This window comes from Ornithodoros turicata, chromosome 8 (assembly GCF_037126465.1).
Source record: "Ornithodoros turicata isolate Travis chromosome 8, ASM3712646v1, whole genome shotgun sequence".
NCBI lineage: Eukaryota > Metazoa > Arthropoda > Arachnida > Ixodida > Argasidae > Ornithodoros > Ornithodoros turicata.
In genome coordinates, this window is record NC_088208.1 from 34,149,342 (window position 1) to 34,175,499 (window position 26,158).

General features: G+C 46.2%; 1 protein-coding gene across 1 annotated transcript in view; it reads left to right on the forward strand.

Annotated features, from left to right (window-relative positions):
- LOC135367064 (uncharacterized) overlaps positions 1-26,158 on the forward strand; it is a 416,498-nt gene that overhangs the window by 360,836 nt on the left and 29,504 nt on the right. Inside the window, exons 8-11 of the mRNA XM_064600159.1 lie at positions 3,258-3,793; positions 4,214-4,794; positions 7,243-7,470; positions 12,735-12,872. Coding sequence (XP_064456229.1) covers positions 3,258-3,793; positions 4,214-4,794; positions 7,243-7,470; positions 12,735-12,872 — 1,483 coding nt within the window. The remainder of the gene's footprint in view (positions 1-3,257; positions 3,794-4,213; positions 4,795-7,242; positions 7,471-12,734; positions 12,873-26,158) is intronic.

Consider the following 26,158-nt stretch of genomic DNA (forward strand, 5'->3'; position numbering starts at 1 on the left):
TAGCCAAACGAAACTACTGCGCGAGGTGAAGTACAGAGCAAACCGTCACCGATCTTAAAGGTACTCTGATGTAATAAGGTGCAGAAAATATATATATTCGAGACACTGAGACCTCAGTTCTATTACGTCACAGTATGCACTCATAATTTTAATAGAAAATTGAAATTTGAAAATGATGGGCAACACTGTGTCGAACTTGTCACCGACTGTGCGTTGCTCGTCGACCACGGCGGCAAAACTACATTGCATGCGGACAACATTGGGTCTAAGACGAAATATGTTGACTACTTCACAGCTACGTGGCCATCACGAGCAGCAAAGCCGTCGGGAACATAGATCACTGTTGCTGGACAAATCGGGAATTATTTCCCGCAAGACGTCGCACCGAGCCGTGCTATATGCTACAGTCGTATTCGACTTAAAGTGGGGCTCCGCAACAAAATTACCACAAAGTTTGTGGTATATCCGTAACCTTTGGGATGTCAGGAACATATGTACGAAATATCTCGTCCCAAAACTGCGGAGATTTTATTCAAACGAATTTATTAGGAAGCGAGCGCTTCGCCTCTGTGAAGCAAGAGGGCAGTGAAAGCAACACGCTGCTGACATCACCCGGCATCCGGCACAGAGAATGCAGGCTGCGAAGCAGACGACAATGCTGGGTGACGTCACGGTATCCTCCTCCGGATGAACCACCTCTGTTTTCTGCTCTTTGCATTTCGGTTTCGGTTTGCTTTTTTCATCATGTACGAATTAATTACTCGTGCAAAATGAATGTGAATGTTGTATTCGGTACCGAGGGTGTGGTTCGTGTTCGGCATAATGCTCACCTAATTTTTTTTCGAATCTTTGCGAAGTCTCCCTTTAAGAAGGAAAAGAAATCTAGTCCGTCAGCTCTGAATATATTACTGCGCCGCAGATAAGACGGCTGGACACAGTGAGGTCACGCTCCCTCCTTGCGCCAGATAGTGTAATCTATCATACTTACTGTGCTTCCGTATTGGCTGTTAAGGCTGGACTAGATTTCTTTCCCTTCTTAAGTTGAACACGACTATAGTTCATCATCATTTAAATAAAGTTGTTGTTGTTGTTGTTACGGTGTCAACACATATTTCAAACTTTTAAGGTTAACGGCGTATAAAACCCACACGCATCTTCCGCGGAATGCTACAAACTGCTATGTCTGACCTCTGTAAACATGCACATCGTCGTTAAACAACCACTACAAGTATATACAACGCTCACATTTTCTTTTTAAAGCACATTTTTCTCTGCTTCGAAGCATTGTGTGAGCCCTCCGACGTAAGGCTTGTTTACAAGGCGTACACGCGATTCGATTTCCCTGAGTCCTGTTGGTGGCGCACGCTGGGAGGAGGGCAGTTCTTTTCTTTGCCTGTCCGACGCTGCTTGTAGTCATGATTAGATTAATACCGGAGGACTTCTCTAGCGGACTTTGTGATGAGAAGCACGCCACAAAAAAATGTATTCCGGGTATAAGCTCGAGCATAATGCTGCCAGGAGTACGTGTTTCTGACAGGTCTTCGGATGAGCGCCGCTGCTGCTGCTCCTCCTCCTCTCCCGCAGTGCTGCGCAAGCGAGCAGCTCGAAAGGCCGGCGACTTTCAGCACCGGTCGCTTTCTATTCTTTTTGGCTTCGAACACGACGTCGGAGTTTCCTGTTATAACTTATACAAAAGGGCTTCCTTTCTGCGGTGAAGTAGCTTGTATTAAAATGCCTTGTCCTGGTTGTTGGGTTGTGTAAGAGGGTTGTTCGGATCAAAGGGTGTTTAACTTCATTGTTTGCTTTGTTAATGAACTCTTGAGTAATGTCGCAGATTAGGTCAGCCTTGCATGAATGTGTGTGTGTGGTGGGGGGGGGAGGTTTATGTGAGAGAGAGATTCTTGGGAGTATACCTAAATAGTTGGACTTAAAAGGATGGAGTAAATTAAAATGATGTGTTATTGGGGGGGGGGGTGTTCATTGTGAATGGAATAGTTTCTCAAGGAGCACGTTCGGTGTGCAAGAAAGGTGTCTGTTTCTTCCTCAGTTACGGGGGTTTGGTTTGGTAGAGTTTTTTTTTTTTTCTTAACACAAATTAGGCATTTTGCTGCAATCACATCAGGAACATGGAACCGAAAAGCAAATAACATCGACAAACGACGAACATCAGTAACCGAGTAATAAGTAGCACATTTAATCTCCCACAACCAATCTAAACGAAGATATTGAACGGCTCTGTTTCAGCGAATAGGATCGGCTTCAATTCTGGAAAAGAATACTAGCTAACATTGGGGGGAGGGGGGATATATTTATTAGACGAAAAGGAAAAAAAAAACGGGAGAAAGGTCAGCCAAACGAGACGTCGGCTTGCTATTCCAGAAATAAATAAATAATAAAAGTAAATAAATAAAAAATATAATATAAATAAATAAATAAAATTAAGATATAATAAATAAATAAAAGGAAAAGAAAGAATTAAAGAAAGAAAGAAATAGGAAGGAATAAGAAATAAAGAAAGAAAGAAAATTAAGAAATAGGAAATAAATAAAAAGAAAAAGAATTAGGAAATAAAGGATAAACTAACAAATGATGAAAGAAGGATGAGGTAGATTAAAGACAAAGATAACAAAAAAAAAGATGACTAACAAACGGGTTCGGCCAACAACGTTCGGCCACACACCGCAACCTCACAGACAGAGACGATGATGGTATTAACCGCCTCCATTTGGATGTCTACAACTTATCCGCATGATTTCGTTCACGCTGTTTGTTTGACCGTGTCGCCTTGCTCTTTCATCCGCGCCGTTTTACTTTTCTTGCACGTCTGGATACGGCGGCCGCAGTCGATGAAACTGCAGCACATAGGCCTCCAGACAATGCTTGACGCGCACACTTCGGCCACATCTGTCTTTAACTTTTCGTCTCTCTCCGAGCGCGTAGCCGGCGGCGACGCTTCTTAGAACATATTGTGTCGTTTAAACCCCTGCTAAGACGTCGCCTCAAAATGGTTGAAACGTTCTGCCCATCGCCTGCCTCGCAGTGTGCCCCACTATAACGAACACAATGACGCTGTAAATTTCCGCAGCCGCATGATCCAGCTCCGCCGGGCAGACACACACACTCTTGCCGGTCACGTCAGATTTTCTTCGCTCGGCAAGTTGCCGTAAAGTGCGCGCTATCATTTTGCAGTTCGGTCACGGACGTTTACCCTTTCAACCGAACAGTGCTTCTCACGTTGTGCGCGTTTGTTTCTGCAGTTTACAACGGCGCCTGCTGCTCCCGGAGTCTACGCCCTGACGTTGTCCGTCTTCGACTTCAAGGGGAGACCGCAACCGGAACTTGCCGCCTCGAAGAATGTGACGGTGGTTGAGTGTGTTGCCATCGAGGAGTGGACGGCGTTCCCGACGACTTTTGGGTCCAGTTCCGAGTTCGCCCTGTCTGTTACTGGGACTCCGCCTATAAGTATCCAGGTGACGTTTCCCGACGGCAGCCGACGGTCCTGGATAGCTGGAGAAGTTCCATGGATGATTGGCTTTGAGCACAAGTTCGATGGGCGAGGTTTATTCCCGGTGCTGGTGAATATCACCAACGCTGTGAGCACCGTGACCAAGTCCGTCGTCGCAGCCATTGAGACGCCAATGTCGCGTCTAACAGTGAGCAGGAGAGCCTATTCGGATGTTGTTGCCGTGCTGGAAGAAGTGGTCTTGGTGGCGGCTGTTGAAACCGGCACGGGAATCGAGTTTGAATGGGACTTTGGCGAAGACACCGTCGGACAATACACCACGGTCGTGAGGTAACAACCATATCTACTTTCAATTCCTGGTAGTTCAAAAGTCAATTACTAGATCAGTTGTCACACAAGTCAAATTGTCTTCTTCATCTCAAAGGTGCTCGAAATGTCTTTTCGCCGATGTACATTATCCATATTAGGGAATCGAGAACACATTATGATGGAGGTAGTCGAACGTCCTTTCTGCTATGAGCCCTAACACGGACTTCATAAGGAGTTCTAGTGTGCCACCAGGGACGAGGTTTCTAAATATTTATAAACATAATTTATTACAGTGATCTGGTATGTACAATGAAAAACAGTGATTTCTTAATGACAGCAATCACGTAATCCTCCTCCTTTCGATATTCTGTACGAGTAAATTATGGAGCACGTTACATTACATCTTCCTCACATCCACACCCTTTCATTTTCTCCTTTCAGCGAAGGGAAGTCGAGCGTCGCACGACACATCTTCGGCGTCCCTGGCGTCTACGAAGTCACCGTGACTGCCCGAAACGCGCTCTCCAGGGAGCCTCTAACTGCACGTCTCAATCCAGCAATTAAAGTGGTCGAACGTATCAACCATCTCCTCTTGCGCGTCCTGCAGCCTCACGATGTCATTCCGTTGTATCGCTGCGAAGACCTGCCTCTGTCTCCATCTGGCGCGAAGATCATCCCGAGCGGCTCTTTCGTAACAGGTATCGAAGAACCAAAGCATCAGGTTTCATTGAAAAGGCGCTTCGTAAGTGAGAGTCTGCGAAAAACACCTCACAATGGGCGCAGACAGTGGACCGGCCGTCGGCACGTCGAACAGCATGCAGCGTCGGTCAGTGCCAGGCAGGCTGTCAAGCCGTCGAAGCCGTGCCAATCAACGGATGAACTCTTGTTCGAAGCGTGGGTTGGAAGAGGATCGGACGTTGTTTTCACCTTCCACTTCGGCGACGGCAAAACGCAGCGCGTGGAAAGTTACGTGGACACAAGGTCGATGGCCGTGGCAGCTGTCGGTCATCGCTACGAGACAGGTTGGTAGCTTTGGGCGTTCGCTTCCAATTTTTTGTCTTTTTCCGTTCAATTCAACAGTGACGTGGGGTAAGGAAAGGAACCTTCCTTTCGCGTACATGTCATGGTGTTAGTGAACCCGTCTAGCGTATTCTGGTACCGAATTAAAGGTATGGTGAACACTATGCCGTTTATATGCATCGATGTGAACCTGAATTTCAGGTCTTCCACCAGATAGGGTAATAGATACGGCGTAGAAAATTGGCAACACCGAGTCTCCTCATGATTTGTCATCGCTCCAGACATCTCCGCCAATGAGGCAGTGCGAAACAAGTCATGTACCCTGGTCTCCCTGGTTTTCTTTTAAATAATCAATCAATCAATCAATCAGGTCATGTACCTGCGAGTATCAATGGGAAGAGCGGTAGCGCTGGCTCCTCTGACGTCAGAGCTTGACGCTTACGTGTGTTCAAGGGTTTAGATCTCGCCAAGTACGGCACGTAGTAGAATAGTACTGCAACAAGAACAACAAACGCACTGATGATGATGAATGGGGAAAACTTCTGCATTAATACTCATTACACTTCTGCAGTGTAATATACGGTTACTATGGAATAGAAGAAATGTGCGCGATGGAATGCATTACTTTTAGTAATGCATTCTGCATTACTAAATTACTTCTAATGAGTAGTTACTGGCGCTTCTGATGATTATGTCACTACGAATATACCTGTGGCACCTACGCTCTTTCTACGTTATTAAAAAAAGTGTGAGCCATGATACAAACCCGGAATAGAAAAGAAAAACAAAATGAGACAACAAAAGGAACACAGCTGACCACTACACACGCCGCTGATGCTTCAGTACAAGAAAGAAAAAAAAACAAAAAAAGGTCTGGTCGTTAGTTCGGTCTCGTCAGGCATCCTCCACGTTTTTTTTTCCACCACGAAACTCAGCGCCATCCCAGACGTGCATCATCACCCGTTTCAGTGCGTCCACGCCCGGCCACCTTATCGAGAGCGCGAAAGCATACACCGGTAAAACGAAAAATGGAACATCTACACACGTCATTAGTAGATCGTATCCCTCAGCTAGACTTTTACAACCCGAAGCACGTCACTGCGGACGTCGAAGCGATCAGTTTAAAAACGATCGGTCCTGTCTTTTCGTTTTACTTCATCGGACTTCCCCCTCATCGTTATCCGCGGTGAACCGTAAATCGCTTCGGTCTCGCGATAAAGGACACATGGCGTCCGATCGTGCTGTACGCGAACTTTATTCGTGCGCAGTGGTCGAGGCATGGTCTTCGTGAAAAGGCATAGTACAGGTCGTACGGTGAAGCGGTCGGACCTCCGTTTAATCGGTACCCAATTATTTATGGGAGCCCGCGATAGATGGCTGGACATAGGGTCAAATATCGTAGACAGAAGTGCACTTTTTTTTAAGTTATTAGCTAAGGCTACTAAATTGTTCTGCAGTAGCCGGTTGGACGTGAGGTGGGACCTTCCCCTCCATGTCTTTTTTTTTTTACAATCGTCATCATCATCATCATTTCTCCATTCGTGTGTCTTGGATGAACATTGAGGAATATTTTTAGTTCGATTCCTCCTAAATTGTTCGACTATGGAAACTCGCTGTGTCACGAGACAGGAGATCAGCTCCAGTGGCTGTGTGTGTGTGGTTATAGGACAGAGAGTAGAAGATGACCTGGTTTGGATCCACGCACACATTGTAGTTTCTGCAAATTTCAGCATATCGGCTGACGTACTCCTCAGCAGGCTTACTCGCGAATACCGCGAATACTGAAACGTCATGCGGACATGTAAACAACGGAGACGGTAGACATTCCCCGCCAGTGAAGCGGCCTCGGTAGAGGTCATGTGCTTGCGCGAGCCAATCGGGAAGGCCGATGCAGTCGCTGCTCTGACGCCAGGTTTTTATTTTATTTCTTTATTATTATTATTTTTCATATTAGCGCGACGTTTCATGGACGGGCGAGGAGAGGATAGCAGGAAGGAGTGGAGGACAGGGGGCTTAGTATGCGTCCTGGCCCGACTTCATGGGGAACTGTGTCGACACTCGTCTGGAGAGTTTCCAGGAAAACCCAGGGAAAACCTCAGACAGTACAGCTGGTACCGGGATTCGATACCCGTGTCACCTCTCACTTTTCAGTGTGAAATGCCGCGGGAGAGCTCACGTGCCTACGAGAGCCAATCGGATGGCCGATGCTCTCGCTGCTTTGACGCCAGATCTCAACGCGCAGTTTTTGTTCAAGGATATATCTCGCTAACTTCTACACGTCGGGAAAATAATTTTCGTTTGTTTTTTGTTTTGTTTTGTATTCTTCATTGCCTTGGCCTGCAGTACAATGCGTACATGACTCAATGAACTACATTAATCAAGGTGTCACAATCCGTTTCACGTAGGCTGTTCTACTGGAGCATCCATGTCATGCTGTGTCCTTTTCACAGGCGGCTCATTTTTGGTCTCCGTGACGGCGACGAACCCTCTTGGGAACGCCAGTCGTGTAATCGATCGGCCACTACTCGTACAGAGCCCGCCCGAAGGTCTGGCGTTGGACCGACAGCGGTACTTCGTCCTGCGAGACAGCTCGCAAACTTTCCGTGCCCTCCTCGACAGGGGAACCAACGTCACTCTCGTCTGGACCATTATCGACGTCGCCGATTTTAGACATCAAGGTACGTCATTGTACGGCTACTGCATTGTGGGGTCACGGGAACGGATGTGTGCCCTGCAGAGGAGATTGCACTACATTTGTGTTGCGAAAAATTAGAGAATGTGTTTCCAGAAGAAATGTTCTGTTCGAGAGAGCGCTGTTTAGGATATGAGGGACCTTCTTCTAAAAATTCCCCTCTAATATCCTTCTTTTTGGCATATGAATCATAAATGTCGACGCGTGCGTGCGTCTGCTTGTAGTTGGCCTTATTCTGTGAATACCAACCTATCTCTCTCTCTCTCTCTCTGCCTTATATATACGTAACTGCGTATGTATGGTGCGAGGTATTTCTGGTGTTTGCATTTTTCGCAGTGTATTGCTGATGAACTGAATGTTTGTAAGTAGCTCATAGTTGTCTGCAAGAAACGCTTACAGAGGGGGTCACGACACTTCACCGCTAGTTATGCCAAATAAATGTGAAAGACAGTAATTTGCATCGATTTTAACGCGCATTCCAAGTTTTACACCCAAGGTGGTGGTGGTGGTGATAGGGCTTGCCATTGTCGGCCTCACGTATGTGGGCAACGTCACGACTCACGCCCTGAGGGAATGTGCGTCCTGGGCCGACTTCTAAGGGAACTGTGCCGACATATGTCTGAAAGCGTCTGAGGAAAACGCAGGAAAAACCCCAGACAGCACAGCCGGCAGCGGGATTCGAACCCGGGTACCTCCAAGTCTCGACGTGACATGGCCAGGGGGCTTAATCGCTTCATCGTCGTTACGGTCGTTACAAGCTAACGAGTGGCGGGAAATTCAAAAAGGTGGGCACGTGACACATTGCGCGTGACGTGTACCACAGCCTTCACGTATCGCGCGAAGAGCGTCGTGCACGTGTTTTATCACGTGCCCACCTTTTTAAATTTCCCGCCCGCCTTTTTGAATTTCCCGCCACTCGTTAGCTTGCTAGCTAACTACTGAGCCACGGGAGCTGGTTTTACATCCAAGCGAGTATTAATCGCGTAGAAACTCGGCGCCGCGAATCTCGAATCTCGTCCAGCTATGCACTCCAGACGGCGGTCCAGACTTCGACTGCCTGCGTCTCCGCCAATGAGGCAGCGCAAGAATGGCAAGAAATGGGAGTGGCCGTAGCCCTCCCTCTTGCGACGTCAGAGCTTGACGCGTACGTGCGTTGCAGAGTTTACTTCTCGCGAAGTACGACACGCAGGAAGATAATTACTTTTCTCGAATACTCTGGGGTGCTGTACCACGCGTCGACGATGCGTTACACCGCATGTACCAAAGTGTGATAACCGCTTTAAATGTCATCATCATGAAGCGTCTCGATGCATTTCTTAAGTACTCCTGTTTTCAGGTTTGGTAGCAGTGGTAACTTTCCGTCCACACGCTATCACTCGTTTGCAATTAAAAATAAGGATATACCTCTTGTTTTTTTTTGTTTTTTTTTTTGTACGGTACATGCGATGAAGCAGCTGACGCTTTTTGCATGCAGTACGGACGACCCCTCCGCAGTATGCTTGCCAGAAGTGATCGCAGTCGATACGCACTGAGAGAATCGATTCCATCGTAGTGGCGATCATGACAGCTAGACGGCAAGGTTGTATCGTCCCTTTTGGATTCGGCTACAGCGAAACAAAATCTGATTGACACTGTATGACCGAGTTTATTCTACGTTGTGCCGAAGGATTTAGGCAGCTGTGCGTTGGAGAAACCAATTTTTAAGCACAAAAGGTGCGCGTACTTAAAGATCGATCAAGCTGATGTTGCAGATGCCCAGCGGCAGACTGCTCTTGGAATGCAGCGACATAAGCTCGTCTGTCATATTGAAGTTCGGGTGAAATAAAGACATGGAAGATGTCGATGACGATGGGGTCGCCCTACTCCAGTGAAGAAAATACGTAGAAATAGCAAAATGTCTGGCGTGTGCATCCTAACTATCAGACCGTGCACAAGAAAAGTAACAATTTAAGTTAAAAATTATGATGAATAGCTTTATTCCAACTAAAAGCCATTACATTCCTTCTACACGGCGCGCTCATTAAAACAGTAATCTCGAACAATTGGTCGCCTACAGGCCCCAAGGACGCACCAAGTATAACAAAATTGCCGGCTTCGCTGTTCAGTATTTGCATAATGAATACTTGAAGGATCGTGGTTTCTTAATTAGCGTCAATGTCGGAAATTCACTCGTGTTTGCCACTTGCCTTTTCACTCGCTAGCATTTTTGAACTGTTGCATTCGTTACAATAATCATATTTATACATAGTCTATATTAATAAGTATAGTACTAGGTATAGTCACTAATGCGTACAGTACATTGCGACTGTGTTTAATTAGGGGGGGGATATATTTATTAGACGAAAAGGAACAAAAAAACGGGGGAAAGGTCAGCCAAACGAGACGTCGGCTTGCTATTCCAGAAATAAGAAATAATAAATAAACAAAAAGAAAAGACAAGCATTAATTAGGCTAAAACATAGGACAAAAGCATTCCATTCTTGAATAAGTATAGGTCCTATGTCCTCGCGCGAGATAGGACATTGCACCTTGTGTACATCCCTATCCTTGCGGGTCAAAATGACCGTACTGTCCGTTGTGCAACCGGTTTTTTTTTTTCGAAATCTGTGAAGTTAATTTCAAAATAGGTGATCTAATTTAGAAAGATCACGTTCCCTTATCCCCGCGGCCGCCAATATAACGACTGCAGCGCGTCCTCGGAACTTGCGGCGAATATCGGGACACGTTTCCTGAGGTTTCGCGACGTCATACATTTTCGGGTCGGAACACAATGCGCGGCGCAAAATAACGATGCAGCCGCATCCATCCAATGTTAGGTTTGTGCGCAGGGCCTGAGGGAGTGGTTAATTAAACACTCTTTGTACATCGGTGAATGTCCGTAATTAAATCCCGTTAAAAGTAAATTCGCTCGCGGCTATGTGTTCCCCCTGCGCGGCTGTATCGAACAACGTACTCCGACAGACGTCAACCCCAGACACCATTGTTAAGACTGCATTGCGCTGACGAGCCCCCCTCTCTCTCTGTCAGGCGAATGATGGTTTTCTTTCTTGACTCTACGCTGTCTTTTTCTTGCGTTTGTTCAGTGCCTACGGTTGAGTTCGGCATGACGAGGATTTCGATTCTGACTCTTTACTGCTTAGTGACTTTTGTTCTGCTTTGTAACCTTCAGTCCAGAGCTTTAGAGGCTGCTTTTGGTCGACCTTCTGTGTTGACTTTTCTTTTTCACGTTCCTATCCGTAATTCGACGGAAGTCGTGCGGTGTTTCAGCAGTAACATATCTGTGGGCGTCCTGCATCGTTTTGTGTGCCATAACCACAGCAATGCACTTCCTGCACCACGTTATGTTTCACCACGACCAGAAAGCGCACACTTAAAAATACACGGTCGTCGCTAGATCTGTTAGTTGCGTGTCCACCTGCTGACCCCAAAGTTGCGGGTTCGAACCAGGCGGAGGACGTCCTGCAACTTGGTCGCAAGGTACAAGTCTACCATCAGTGAACCCTCAGTTGGGCAAAATCAATCCACTGACCGACCTCTGGGGCGTCGCTCATGATCATGTAGTTGTCTCGCGACGTTAAAGCCATTAGCAAAAAGAAATATGCGTAACAAATATCCCCAGTCGCAAACGCTGCCAGTTTTCACATCGTCTCGAAAGCAGAAGCAGGAACATTTTTCACGCACTTCACACCCACACTTGCTTCCATTCACTCATAGTCCGAGTCAGGGTTGCGGAATGGGATCATCCATTCCATTCCAATTCCATTCCGAGGAATGGAGATTTGCGATAATTCCATTCCTTTCAATTCCTCGGAATGAAAAGGTATGGCCAATTCCCACTCCTGGAATGACTTGACAACCCAGTTCCATTCCTTTAATTCTATCAATAAAAGAAAAGGGACCGGCAACCGTGCTGGGTAGCCCAGCAGTGCTAGAGGAGATTGACATTACCCTGCATGAAAAAAAGCACAAAGACAAGGTTATTTCACCCTTGACCGTGTGCAGGTGCCGTGCGTGTATGCAAAGGGCGCGAGGGCAAAAACCAGCGTGTTCAAACCAAAACTACCACCGGGGCAACCAGACCATTCCATTCCGCCTGCGAAAAAAAAATGCCTAATTCCATTCCCATTCCATTCGTAGGATAGTTTTCGCCATTCCATTACGAGCTCTGACAAATCTGAATCATTCCGGAATCATTCCAACCCCGGGGTGGCAACTATGCAACCCTGGTACTGCCCCCTATCGTACAGCGCCGCGGACAGCCGCGTTCACGCAGACGACCACCACCACCACCACTGTCCGTAGAAGCGCGAACACACACACACACAACCCCTGATCTTGAGGAGAGCAAGACGTGTGTATCGAGCGAACGAGCATTTTTATTACTGTCTCGCGCACGCTTCGACCGTCACCCACACGTTTGTCTGAGGAGGACGGCTGACATCCCAAATTGCTCCAACAGGACCCATACATTTTGTGAGTTTAGGGTTTCGCCGAGGGGAGCTCGCCCCGAGGCAGGCAAGAGCCGTATTTGTCAGGCTTGTTCCTTACGTCGCAGATTTTTCATCGAGACAAGGTTCACATAGTTCGCTGCTCGTTCGTCTTCGTATTGTGCGTTTATGTTGGTTGCGAAAGGAAGAGAGAGAGAGGGAGAAGATGATTTTCGCTGCTGTTGGTCGGGCTGGGAAAAAAAAAAAATTATTCCGGGCCTCCTGAGTTTGTGATGCAATGCGGATGGGGCGCACGCTGCAATGCGCATTTTTTAAGAGAAATCTCGTAAAGAGCGAATCTTCTGGGGCGTACTTGTAAAGCACTGAATCTTCTTTGTGTATACGAGCTGTGGTCTCGAAATAGGAGGTTGTGGCGGGCGGAGTGAAATGTTATCTTGCGTTGGAATGAATTATTCATTGTGACAAACGTTCGTAGCCTTCCGTAATACGTGTATTTTCTTTTTCTTTTTTGACCATCCGAAGAAACAAATTTATTTTTTTAATAATGATAATCAACTAAAAAAAAATGGTTAAACTGAGAGTAAATGGATTGTATTGCACACTTCATTGAAAACGAGTTCAGTTCCGAGTGAAAGAGGGGAGATTTATTGGCAGAGAGAAAGAAGAAAAAAGGGGGAAGGTCGGCCAGGGGGTGGTGGGGTCAGGGGTTCACGTGGCCATTGGCGATTCCAGTTACATTTGTATGTTGTTGTTGTTGTTTTCAATGGGACGTTTGCTAGTTTAAACTTCTTTTATTTTCCAGGTTCATCGTTAACTCACAGATTCGAACATTCTGGAACGTACACTCTCGCAGTCGAAGCCCACAATCGGTTGACGGATGAGTTGTTTCTGGAGAGGCCGAACGTCACCGCAACCGTCTTCGTTCAAGAAATTCTCAGAGGTAATATTTTCGCTCCTATTTTCGTCCGCTTTTGTCACCCTACTCAGCTTAACTTAACGATTGCGTAAAAGGTAGCGTGAAAACGTGCGCAGACTTGCTTAAGGGGGTTGGTCGCATCCGTTCCAGTCCATCTCGAAACTGTCGTGTCATTTTATTAATCGTGGATCGCAGACCACAGTATCGAAAATCCCACGCGAGATAGCGGCGTACTTTGACTGTTATTCATTGGAATACATGACAAGAGCAGACGCCGGATGTTGAGAGTATGCCGGAAGTTCCCTCTCTGGAAAAGCGAGATGACGTCACTCCCTAAGAACCAATCAGTGCTAGCTAGTGCTTACCGAAAACGGAAGCTGTGTCATGCGCTTTCGGAGTGATCTCATGTCAATGGAATGCAGCGTGTGCCCACCGCTATATTTGCAAGCTTAGTACCAACAACAACTTTATTTTGTGATTATGATTGGAGAGTTTCATCTCCAGGGGCAGTACTCTACCCCATTGCTGGTGGTAATGGGGGTGAAATGGAATAATAGGTCGCCTCGCAGTGAGGACCTGAAGTACTACGGTGTCCAAAAGTGTCAGAAGTATTTTGAGGACAGAGCGTTGGTGAGCTGGAGTTGACCATGGACCAAGCAGTTTTGACATAATGAGAGGGCGAGAGTCCAGCTGATTTAGAGACCCTGAAAGTGTGGTTTGGGAAGGTTGGTACTGCGGGCAATGAAGGAGGATGTGCTCTAGATCTTCTATAGAGCACCGCAGTGAGAGCATCTGGGAGAGTCAACTTGTCTTCAGCGGTAACGCTACTGGGCTGTAAAAGCCACATTGAACCGCAAAGCGAGCGTTGGATCAACTCTCGTAGGCATAGCTATGGGGACAACGTCGTTTGTGCATGGGCGGGAAGCCATTGGTGCTAGAGTCACTAAATAAGCTCCGCTTCAGAGTATCGACGCTGAGGTCCAAGGGAGAGCAGGAGCGCCATCTTGTTTCCACAACACACCGGTACCGTCCCCACTTGAGGATCAAAGACGGCTAACATAATGCTCGCTATGGTATAGACAAGCGTGTGTGATTGTTATGCGATAATCCATGTATTATCCACCAGAGCGTCCCGAAGATGTCAAGGTGAGCTCGAGGCCGTCAACTGCTGCTTGTAAACAAAAGGAACATTTCACCCGCGCACGATAGATGGCATCGTGCGCTAACGTGCGCGTGCGCGTGGGTAGCGTGGCGCGGAAACAAGATGGCGCATTCTCGCTCTTGGAACTCAGTGTCGATACTCTGAAGCGTAGCTTATTTAGTGACTCTAATAGGTGCCGCTATGGACGTCGAGGAATGGAACGAAGACCTCCTCTCAGCAGTGCAATGCTCGTCCGTCTCCGAGATGAGAGACCTGCTTCTGCGGCGCTGTCAGCCTGTTATAGTCAGAGCCGTTTATAGGGAGAGTTTGGCCATTGGGAGGAGCCTAACTTGAAGCGCGTCATGCGACGTCACGGCTAAGCCACCTCCATCGCCTTGCTCTGTTGTTGTCCCGTTGTCGTTGTTGATGCTGATCGTTGTTTACGATGCAAGGAGAGAAGACACGTGCGTATATTGTCCTTCCAAAGCCCTTCGTCCTTGAACTCTTTCAGTTTGGCAACAAAGCCCCCCCCCTTATCACAGGCGGCTGTGGGTCATAAGCCGGTTATTCCTGTAGATGGCATTCATTGCGACAACAAAGCTGACGGACAACATCAATATGGTGCGCACCAGATGGCTGATAAGCAGATCCTGCTTGGATTCAGGCTTTTTGGGCGGCGCAACGACGACTCTGACGTCAAAATAGGCTCCACCCACGAGGCGGCAAAAGATCAGAGAATGGCCAGACTCTCTCTATAAATGGCTCTGGTTATAGTAACGGTTCGCGAAACGCTATATGATTCGCAAAGACTAACCACAGCGACTCGCTGGGTCGTGACGGGAAGTCTACCATTACTGCACAGCCTACCAAATTAGGATGAACGGGAGACATCGGGGGCCCGCGCAATCGAAATGGCGACCAGGAGACAAAAGAAGCGTCTAATTGCTGCTCTAGATTGCGGCAGGGATTTGATTGGGGAAAACATATCTCCTCTAATTGCACGTCGGAGCCGCACCAATCACGCTGTAGAAATCACGTCGCATTAAAGAGGAGATGGTTCTGCAGGCTCAGCGCCCGCGAAAGGAAGACGTGATTGCTTTGTTGATCCCTTTTGAAGCAGCAAGAATCCGTAATTCCAGTGCTGTTCCAGTCCATAGCTGGTCACACGTTTACTGTTCGTCAGTACGCTAGGATAGCTACCCGTTTACTGTTTGTCAGCTCGCTAGGATAGCTGCCCGTTTACTGTTTGCCAGCTCGCTAGGATAGCTACTCATTTACTGTTTGTCAGTACGCTGGGATAGCTACCCGTTTACTGTTTGTCAGTATGCTAGCATAGCTACTCGTTTACTCCTGTTTGTCAGCTCGCTTGGCTAGCTTTCGCTCATAGTCTACTAGTGCATCCCCCCACGAGTGTAACTTTTAATATGAATTCGGCAGGAAGAAGCCAAACCCCTGTAGCTGCACGTAATATGTGCCTTACGGGCACACGACCAGGTCCCATGGCTTAGTGGCTGTACGATGATGGCACTCCACGCCTAGACTTCGAGGAGACCCGGGTTCGAATCCGTGCGCCGGCTCTACTGTCTGAGTGTTTTCCGTGGGTGTTCCTCAGACGCGCTAAACATATGTTGGCACAGTTCTCTGTGAAGTCGTCCCAGGATGCACGTTCCCGCGAGCAACATGCCGCCACATCTGCCCGCCACCACCACCACGTCCACTCGGCAGCAGCTGTTTCGGCTTCATTTGAACCTCTTCAGCTCTGCGTAGGTTCCTCTTCCGCGAACAGTACCTTAAGACGCGTTTGGTGCCTGTCCCAGGTTTCTCGTTCGAGCCTCACTGAAACAAATGGGTGTCGCCTATGAAAGCACCATCGACATCGCTTGAAGAATCGATCAGTCCGGTTGACTCCAATCAGTTGGGTTCGCACATTTCTATTTTTATCGGACGAATTCTAGCCTCCGTAGCGACTGAGGTGAGAAGAGCTGCTTATAGATTAGAAACAGTGCATACCTAACAATGATGATCGATTTGCTTGAAAATTTTCTCAGGTTACGTTCGTTAACACGGTTCAATGTAGTTGCGACCGCGCCTTCACAAAATACAGCGAACCTTCGCTATAACGAAATCGTTTTTTTCTTCTCTCGAATTATCGCTTTATGCGATGTCTGTTCGGTTCAAAATGTATTTGTTTCGAACCAGATCACTCGAAGTGTAAGTGTACTCAAAGTCATTCAACCTTATTCAACCCATTATTCCATTTAATGAAATTAATGGTGTTCCGATTAATACTGGTGGACTTTCTGCGAAAGGCGAGCCAATGAAAACCTGTACGGCAAACCCCGCAATCTCTCGATTTCTTTTTTCTTTTTAAATCTTTCTCCTCTCTCTCGCTCTCTCTTAGTTTTTTTTTTTTGTTTGTTTTTCCTTTCTTTCTTTCCACCTGAATTAAAAGGCTGCCAAGGTCTCCACCACGAAAGTTTCCGTGTGTTCCAACGCTAATCTCACTATTATCTTGGCACTTCCGCGTTTATCGAATTACTACTTATATCGAACTTTTGCCACACTCGCGTTAACGAGCGTTTTCTGCAGTAACGGAAGCGGTGCACGCATACGACGCTGTACAGCTTACCCACAAGGACGGAATATATTTTCTCCCAGAGAGGTTTTGCTAACTATTTCGTGTCCCCTTTCTAGGCCCTCGTTGTCTTCTAGTTAACGTCGGAACAAATCTATGCGTGCTTCAACCAGCAAACTCAGAAACTGAACGTCAGATAACCAATATTGGAACGTTTACCGTCGTATGCTCTTCGATTCCCGATTTACGGAAGCACCCAAGAGAGGGGGGAGGGGGGGGGAGAGACTCCTACCGAGAACATTCTTGTAATTGGCTCACGAACGTCAGACCTTTTTCTCGTACGTTCTCAGGGAATTCGTTACGCAAAAGCGGATTGCGCATCAGGAAGAAGGAGCGCATGATCGATTTTGAGAATTTTCTAAATTAGCAAGGGGCCCTTTCTTTTTTTTTTTTTTTTCAGAAGACCAGCGAATCGGGATCAATAAGCATTATGAGGCCCCTATTACCGTGCGCACGTCTCGGTTAATCTGCGATAGCAGCTTGCCCCTTCGCGGGCAAACAGAAATCAGTCAAGCTGCCACTTCGTAAAGAAGAAACAGGGGGAATCAATCGGCTGTCTCCCATCGATCTCCCCCGTGTTAATCAAACGGCGAGCTCTTGGTGCGCAGGGAATTGCAAAGGTGATGTCCCCCCGGCAGAGCTTCTTCTCTCGTTGAGGCGCCGTTCGGCAGGTACAGGATTGGTGGGAAACGGGAGCAAAGGTCACGTGATTCCTGTGGAAGAGTGCGTTCTTGGGACACTTTCTTGTTAAGGCATTCGACATAACTGGAGTATTGCTTAGCACAATCCTCTGCGCGCACAAAATTTAGTGCGTCGCTAATGTAAAATGTCGTAAACGGAATGTGTTAAGGAAACCCAGGAAGCTATGTGCAGAAAATTGGTTTACACGTGATCGAATATGGCTGATGATATTTACAATGCACAATGAAATGTATATCAAGCTCTGTTGTCAGGGCAATTAAAACGGAGTGGGACCTCAGATTCTACGATGTGTGCCAGCCTAGTTAGACCAAGTCCATGTGCCATACGGCTTATGTGGTGTTCTAATACGTCATGCAATATAAGCGTTGGCTTCTAAGGTCTCCCAAATAACGGGACCTCGGCCGTTTGCATACCGTGGGGTGAAGCCAGTCTTGCTCTTTGAATATCTGTTTTGTGAAGTGTGAAGCTTCACCGAGGCGAAGCGGAGTTGCAGAAGGGCGACGCCAAACGCAGGAATGTTGAGCAACCTCACGCGGAGCATCCGCGTGAGGTTGCTCAACATTCCTGCGTGTGGGATATACCTGTACGTGTGCTTCACCGAATATACTTCTCCGATACGCCATATATACTTATTGAATTCTCGGAAACACGTAACAAGAAGAAGAATACGCATAAAGATGACGCGCGAACCCAGACTCATTGGAGGAGAAAAACTGTGACCATGTAAGTCATTCCAATAGATAAACGCTATGAAGTTTCTATTAAACGAACACTTCGCTTTCCAAGCATCAAATTGCATGTGTTTTTGTTTTTCTTTCTTCTTCTTCTTTCTTTCTTTTTTTTTAAGTCACGGAATCCACACGGTTTGAAATTCCCGCGCAGAGAGGCGCATGCGCGACATTATTGTGACGACATTCTGATGCCAGGAAGGCGTTCCCTCGGCTCCAAGTTTCGGTTCCTCCGGTTGCTCCCACAGCAGGGGAAAGTGAAAAGGAGGCGTGGGAAAAGTTGGGCTCCTGGCGAGAACGTCACGGAAACGTCAGAGAAGCTTATGAGGGAACTCTTTCGCTTGCTCCGGCTCTTACGGCAAAAGGCGTGTATAACTCTGGAAATACGTCGATTTTTGGAGCGCAAGAGTCAAACGCTCCGGCCAGACTAAACTTTATTTCATCTGAATTTAGAAAGGTTCCAGGGCTGTGGGAATATTCGGATTTTTCGACAGTGAATGACTGCATTCGGAATTTGAATCGAATGGGTTATTCCATATTCGGATGTCGGATCATAGCGACGTAGGCCTAAAAAACGTGGGAAGAGAGGGGATAGTGAGGTCCATATCCACCACACATCACGTACATATGCTATAGTATATCTCCATATATGATGGATCGTGTTTGGTTCATTTCGAACTATGCGCTTCGTATTGGCTTCGAAATATAGTATTCGAAATTACCGTTCGCACAGCCCTATAACAAAGACATTTTAATATTTCGAAAGGGGGTCTTGCCTGCTATTATCGCATATCACGTTCAGAAAAAAAATATGTATATATATTTTTTCAAATTTTGTGTTAGCGCCGCGAACCAACTGTGGCTACGTGCGGCGTACAGATGTGGACAGATGGAGTGAGGACAGCAGGAAGGAGTGGGGGACAGGGGGGTTAGTATGCGTCTCGGGCCGACTTCAGGGGGAACTGTGCCGACATTCGTCAGGAAAGTTTTTGGAAAACCCATGGAAAACCTCGGACAGCACAGCCGGTGGTATGATTCGAACCCACCACCTTCCAGTCTTCAACACGACCTTGGCTACCACCAACGAGCGAGACGCCAAAATATAAAATAAAATTAACGTTTATATTTATTTATTTATTTCAAAAAACCCCAAGGGTCCGGAGGACATTACATGGGGGGTGGGAACACATCATGGAACATTGAGAATGGAAACAGTAATAACAGAAATAAACAGAAAACAGAAATAAGGAAACAAAATAACAACAACATCTTGGAATAACAGGATAAGAACAATACAAGTAAGTAAACAAAGCGATAAACTCAGCAATACAACAGAACGAACACTAGTATTGAAGATGAAGAAAGTGAGAGAGGGAGCTACGGAAAAGTGTATGGTCGTCAATGGTAGCGATTGATGATGGGAGGTTGTTCCACTCAATGGTAGTTGTGCAAAAAAACGATTTGGAGAACGCGTTAGTAATACAGAGGAACCGAGTAACCTTGTTAGTGTGATCAAAGCGAGGAAAAATGACACTCGAGCGTGTGATGGGTGATTGTCGAGCAGGCAAGGTGAAAAAAAATCTATGGTAGAGGGTTAACTTGGCGAAGCGACGACGATGTTCGAGCGGCTCGAGGTTGAGACTTAGTTTTAACGCGGAAACAGAGGTAGTGAAAGAGTAATCGTTGACAATGAAGCGGGCAGCTCGATTTTGAATGGCTTCGATTGCATCACAGAGATAGTTTTGAGGAGGGTCCCATATTGCGGATGCGTATTCAAGCTTGCTTCGTACCAGAGTGGTGAAAGTTAGAAGCTTGAGATGGACAGGTGCTGATCTTAGGGTGCGTCTGACAAAGCCCAAGGAGCGAGAAGCATTGGCCACGATGTGATTAATGTGTTCATTCCAAGTTAAGTTGGAAGAGAGATGAACGCCAAGATATTTGTAGGAATCTGCTCTGGTTAATACTAAATCGCTAATTGTGTAGCAGAAGGGAGGGAGATAAGAAACACGTCGGCGAGAAAATGTCACGATGCAGCACTTAGATATATTCAGGGGCATTTGCCACTCATCACACCAGCACTGAATTAGGGCAAGGTCGGTTTGTAAGGATTGTTGGTCAGTAGGAGAGTTGATCTGCCTGTATACAACGCAATCATCGGCGAATAGTCTGATAGTGGAAGATATGCCTGAAGGAAGGTCATTAATATATATGAGGAATAGGAGGGGACCAAGAACTGAACCCTGAGGAACTCCCGAAAGGACAGGGACAGATGGAGATATGCGGTTATTACATGAGACTGCGAACGAGCGCTTATAAAGAAATTGAGTTAGCCAACGGACGACAAGAGGGTCGAGATTCAGGAGAGAGATTTTGTACATAAGCTTCGGGTGAGGCACCATGTCAAAGGCTTTGCGGAAATCTAAGAAGACGGCGTCGGTCTGATGGTTGTTGTCAGCGTTTAAAAATATGTCATGAACGAAACAAGCTAGTTGAGTTTCACAAGAATAGTATTTACGGAAACCATGCTGCAGCGGGTAGAAAAACACTTTTTCCTCAAGGAATTTGACTAAGTTTGAGAAGATTATGTGTTCAAGAATTTTGCATGCGATACAAGTTAGAGAAATGGGGCGGTAGTTATTAACGTACTGGCTGTTACCGGATTTGAGAATGGGGACGACAATCGCTGTCTTCCAGTCCCGCGGCAACACGGATTCTTGAAGTGACTGTCTAAATATGCAACATAGCAGTTCGCTTGAAATCACTTTCGTGTTGTATAGTACTTTAGAGTTAATTGAGTCAGGACCAGAACTTGAGGACAGCTTGAGTGACTCAATGATCTTACAAATTCCGTGGGGGCTGATATCGATGGGCATCATGGGACAAGAAAGGTTCATGGAAGAAGGGATCACTGGTAATAAAACTTGTGAGCAACCGTCGTCCGTGTTAAAGACAGACGAAAAAAATGAAGCAAACTCGTTGGCACATAGATTGTCTGGGATGACCTCCCCGTTGGGGTAGGTTAGGCTAAAGGAGTGAGATTTAGGCGGGGACAGAACTTTCCAAAATTGTTTAGGTTTGTTCACCAGGAGTGAAGGGAGGTCAAGGTTGAAGAACTTATGTTTCGCTTGTTTTGTCGCGCGCATGTACGCACGTGCACATTCATGAAATTTGGCCCATGATACATCATCGCCACGGCGCTTTGCGATCCTGAAAAATCTCTTTTTCTTGTTTAACAGTGATTTGAGATTTTTCGTAAACCAGGGATTGTGGTCGTAGGATTTTATCTTTATTTTTGGAATGTAACGCTCAGTAAGGTGATTTATGTTGTCGCGAAAGAGGCACCAGTTTTCTTCGACGGAGCGTGGTGAAGCGTCGTGGAAAAAATTATCATACAGAGTAACGAGACCCTCGTTAATTGCTTGGAAGTTTGCACGACTGTAGTCGTAAATGGTTTTAGCAACGAATTTGCGGATATTCGAACGTCTTGAGGATATATCGAAGAATATGTTCTTGTGGTCACTGAGACCATTGGTGACATGCAAGGAAGCAACGTGCTCGGGATGGGAAGTCAAGACCAAGTCGAGTGTTGCCTGGGAGACAGAACATACCCTGGTAGGGTTTGTGATAACCTGGGACAAGTTAAATGTGGAGCATAAGTCGACAAATTGAGCCTCTTGAGAACGCCCGGAAGGAATACACTGCTGAAGATCCCATTTAATCGTAGGATAGTTGAAGTCCCCCACGAGGAAGATACGACATGAAGTATGCTCCTGCGTTATGAGAGATAAGTCGTCGCGGAGATTTGAAAGAAATGATGGGTCATTCATGTCAGGTGGTCGATAACAAACGCCGAGAACGCAAGGGGGAAAGACGTGTAACAATTTAACCCAAATGATTTCGAAATTGTTAGGTGTGGGTAGAAGTGAAGGATACAAATAACATTTGGTGGCAAGAAGAACGCCTCCACCCCTTCTATCCCGACGATCTTTCCTAAAAATGGTGAAGCCAGGAAGAAACTTTGATAGTTCTTCATTGGAGACTGAGTCAGATAGCCAAGTTTCGGTTAGGGCAAGAATATCGGAAGAGCTGGAACGAATAATGGATTCAACCTGATCCAGCTTGGGTAGTAAGCTGCGAATGTTAGTGAACATTACAGATAGACATGAGGCAGATGATACAGTTGTGACGGGTTTGCTGTTACGTACAGGCATTAGCTATGGTATAGATTCCTTTACGGAATTCGTTGCAGTGTCGAAGTAGAAGGATTTGCGTCCCACTATCAGTTTATCATGGCGTAACTTAAAGGCTTCGTTTAGTGATTTCCCAAATTCGACAAGGCGACATATACGTCGCGTTCTGAAAGTTAATATAGGTCGTAACCACACACAATTCTGGGCGGCCTCACCTTACGTTTAAATCTACTTCCAATCAATTATTAATTAATTTAACTCCGGACGCACTTCCTATCCTGGTGCTCTAGCCAAAGATACTCTTAAAGACAGGGCGTAATTAAGTTGCTGCAAATGAGCGGTTCTCCATCTCTAATCGAAACATATACAGTGTAGGCAACAAAAAAAAAAAAAAAAAAGAAAAAAAAGAAAGATGTTAGTCGCAAGACGAGGCTGACCTTTCATTAAACTGGCGTTATTAACGTGTCCGGAAGCAGTTATTACTGTCAATGCGGCTGCTGACGAAAATGCGACTTGTCGTAATTGCTGCTCCGCTTGCACTTGCAAACCATCTAGGGAATAATTACGCTACCTCCAAACTAATTACGGTCTGCGACACATTCAGGAAGAGTTGAGAGGCTGACACGTATGTAATTATTAGTTCACAGACTTGAACCCCCCCTCTTATGTATTAGAACTCAGTTAAAGATTACTGCGCCAAGCATGTAGTCCTCGTACAGGGTTCCGTCTAACTTTTTCGTTCCGCAGTGTTGTGGACTGAGTAGAAATTTCAGGATTTCGTCATCTTTTTCAACGTGCGTGTATATGACATAATGTAATTTGCAGTCTGTTTACACGTATAGCGAGTAAGCCTCTATATTTGTGTGGCGGCACATGCGACAGGGTAGGACTTTGGATAATTTTGAGCGGCGTTGTTTAGCGCGCGCATGAAATCTGGAAGCAGTGTTGCGTACGTATCATATACTAGCTGGAACGAAACATAATTTAATGCATTCGCTTTCGATTGTATGCAAACCATACCGCTTGCTCTTGCCAGTGATCAGATTACTGTCTAAAAAAGCCACTACGGTGGCTTTTTTTCGCTGTTCCCCCCAGACTTTCATTGTTGTAACTGCCTTAAATGGAAGAGTAAATACATACATAAATAAATAAATAAATAAATAGATGATAATGGCTAATTATTCAAATGATTAAGTTTGCACTGACTATGTTTGACTATGGGAGAGCATTCTTTCATATTCTTGAGCAGAGTAAGCGCATTCACACACGAGAGTTTCACCTGAAATGTTCTTTCTTTATTCACGATGTACAAAACGAATGTAAATTGGATTGACTTGCGAGAAAAGAAACAATCGTGGAACAAAACGAGGAAGATATCCTCTACACCTCTTGACTGTTTTGTTCATTGTTCTTTTTGCATTTCTCTGTTTTTTGTTCTTTCTGTTATACAATTTTACAAGCTCTGTTATACAATATTATAGCAGGCGATTCTACAGCAACTGCATCAATGACAATGGGATGGCGTGATTCACCGCAACAATTGCGGTACCGTGCCTACGTGCATGAAGGTTAACATATGAGTACAAACAAACCTAATTGGCCTAACTTCTACAGCAGATCCGCGATAGGCTCTGAAACAAATATTTGTGGCTGGTTCGAAGAGAAGAGGTCAGAAAAATAGTCAGAAAAAAAACCGTCGGGCACCCAGTATATTTTATGAGAGATGTGAAAGAACCCTGTTTCCTTTTCGAATCGCTGCTGAGAGAGAAGGTCAGCTCACTCAGTTTCATTGCAGAGGCAGCGAAGACAAACTTTCTATTTCCACAGAGTGGTGGCAGCACCTGAGTGAAAGATGAAAGCGATGCACACACACACGTAAAAAAAGAAAAAGAAAGAAAGTGCGCTTCATTAAATGCGCAGATCCGCTCTGTCTTCTCCCTTTTCATTTCTTCTTCTGTCGATACGCGTTTCTCGGCACTTTTATTTTCTCTCTTATCTTTTCTCACTCAATGACCCTCACGGGAAAAGCATCAAATTATCTCTCGTGCGTTGCGTTCCATGGGCTGGTGAGGTAGCAACGTTACTTTTGTGAGGAATTTGATCTGGGGTATATTTTTAACGTGCGAGCTAAACCTACGAATCCGCTCCCCGATATAATTTTCAATATGACGTTTTTGACATCTTAATGTAGTCTTCAATGTAGTCTTAATGTAGTCTTCAGGACGAACCGGAGCAGGCTCGAAACGATTGTTATTTGTTCACTCTGCTAAGACAAGTATAAGGCGTATTAGGTCAAGTGCAAGGATCACTCTCCCTTACGGCTCATCTGCGAGCGCGTCTGGGATAATGTTCACCAGCGCATATGCGGTTCACTCTTTTTGCAGCGACTGCTTTTATCAGGCAGCCACCGTGTAGGTCCGTCCGTAGCTTTGTTGGTCACGTGACAATGCATTTCGCCAAAAATGGCCCTATATAAACGCGACAAGGCGGGGAGGGATATATTTATTAGAACGAAGAAAAAGAGGGTGGAAAGGTCAGCCAAACGGCATGTCGGCTTGCTATTCCACAAAAAAAGAAGAACGAAAGAAAATAAACAAAAGTAAAATAAAAAGTAAAGATAGGGGTATTACGCTATAACTATTGCATACTAGAGTGCCCGTTGAAGAAATAAAAAAGTATAAAAAAACAGCTCGTCGTTTGTCGCCACGTGTCACCTTCCAGCTTCTCAATTGAGAACCAGCGTCATGGCCGAGCATGGCTTATCCTATACCACCGGTTGTGATGTCTGAGGTTTTCCCCGGGGTTTTCCAAAGACTTTCCAGACGAATGTCGGCACAGTTCCCCCTGAAGTCGGCCCAGGACGCATACTAACCCCCCTGTCCCCCCACTCCTTCCTGCTGCCCTCTCTCCACCTGTCCACATCTGTACGCCTCTCATAGTCACATTTGCTTCGCGGAGCTAACGCGCAATCAGAAAAAAAAAATGTTCTCGATGGAACATTCCACAACGTCCAAAGTATTGACGCACCAGTAAGATCACTCGTAAGGCATCCCACAGCGTTAGGACCAACATTTGACTATATAATGCCCCCAAGCAGCACAACATATTGGACCAATATTGGCAATACTGGCCCAATCTTGGTCCAATATTGGCCCGACATTGCCAATATTGGTCCAATATTGGGCCAAGATGTTGTGCTGCTTGGGCCGTCCTGTTTTCTCTGGCCACTAGCAACACGCTGTTTATGCAGCTTCGTCTCATTAAACTTCCTCACGCTCCCCCGATAGATATATGTATATATATATACACATACGCGGCTAAAGAAAACAATATATGCGTGTCTCACACTACACGGAGAAGCTTATAGGCTGAAAATAAGGGAAACGACGCATCGTGGGGTTCGGGGAAGGTTTCGACATCGTTAATGTCCGTTGACAGCTTTCCGTCTAGATCGGGCTTCTTTACGAGTTCGCTAACAGGCGCGGGCTTCCTGCGATCGTAATTTCGTTCCTGGGGGAAGTATATCTTCATTCTGCAAGGTACGTATGGCCGCGCCGGCAAGAAAAATAAAGCGCGCGGCGTAAATCTGGCACTGTAATGGCTTTGGGCTGCAAATGCAGATGAGCGATAAGAGAGTACGCGCCACCGGGGTCAGAGGGAATAAATACAGCCTTCTCGCAGGGGGCGGTGAGTAAAGCAGTAATGAGAGTCCACTTTGCGAATATATTCAACTTTTCCTTCTCCTTTCTTTCTTCTTCTTCTTTTTTTTTTTTTTTTTTTTCTGGCGAAGTTGTTGCGTAGTCCCAGTGTGGGATGGCATGGCCGGACCTTTCCGGCGGGGGGTTAGATGTCGTAAAATTAAGCGAGCGCTGATGAAAGTGCCGAAATGTGTTGGTAGCGAGTTTGAGTGAGCG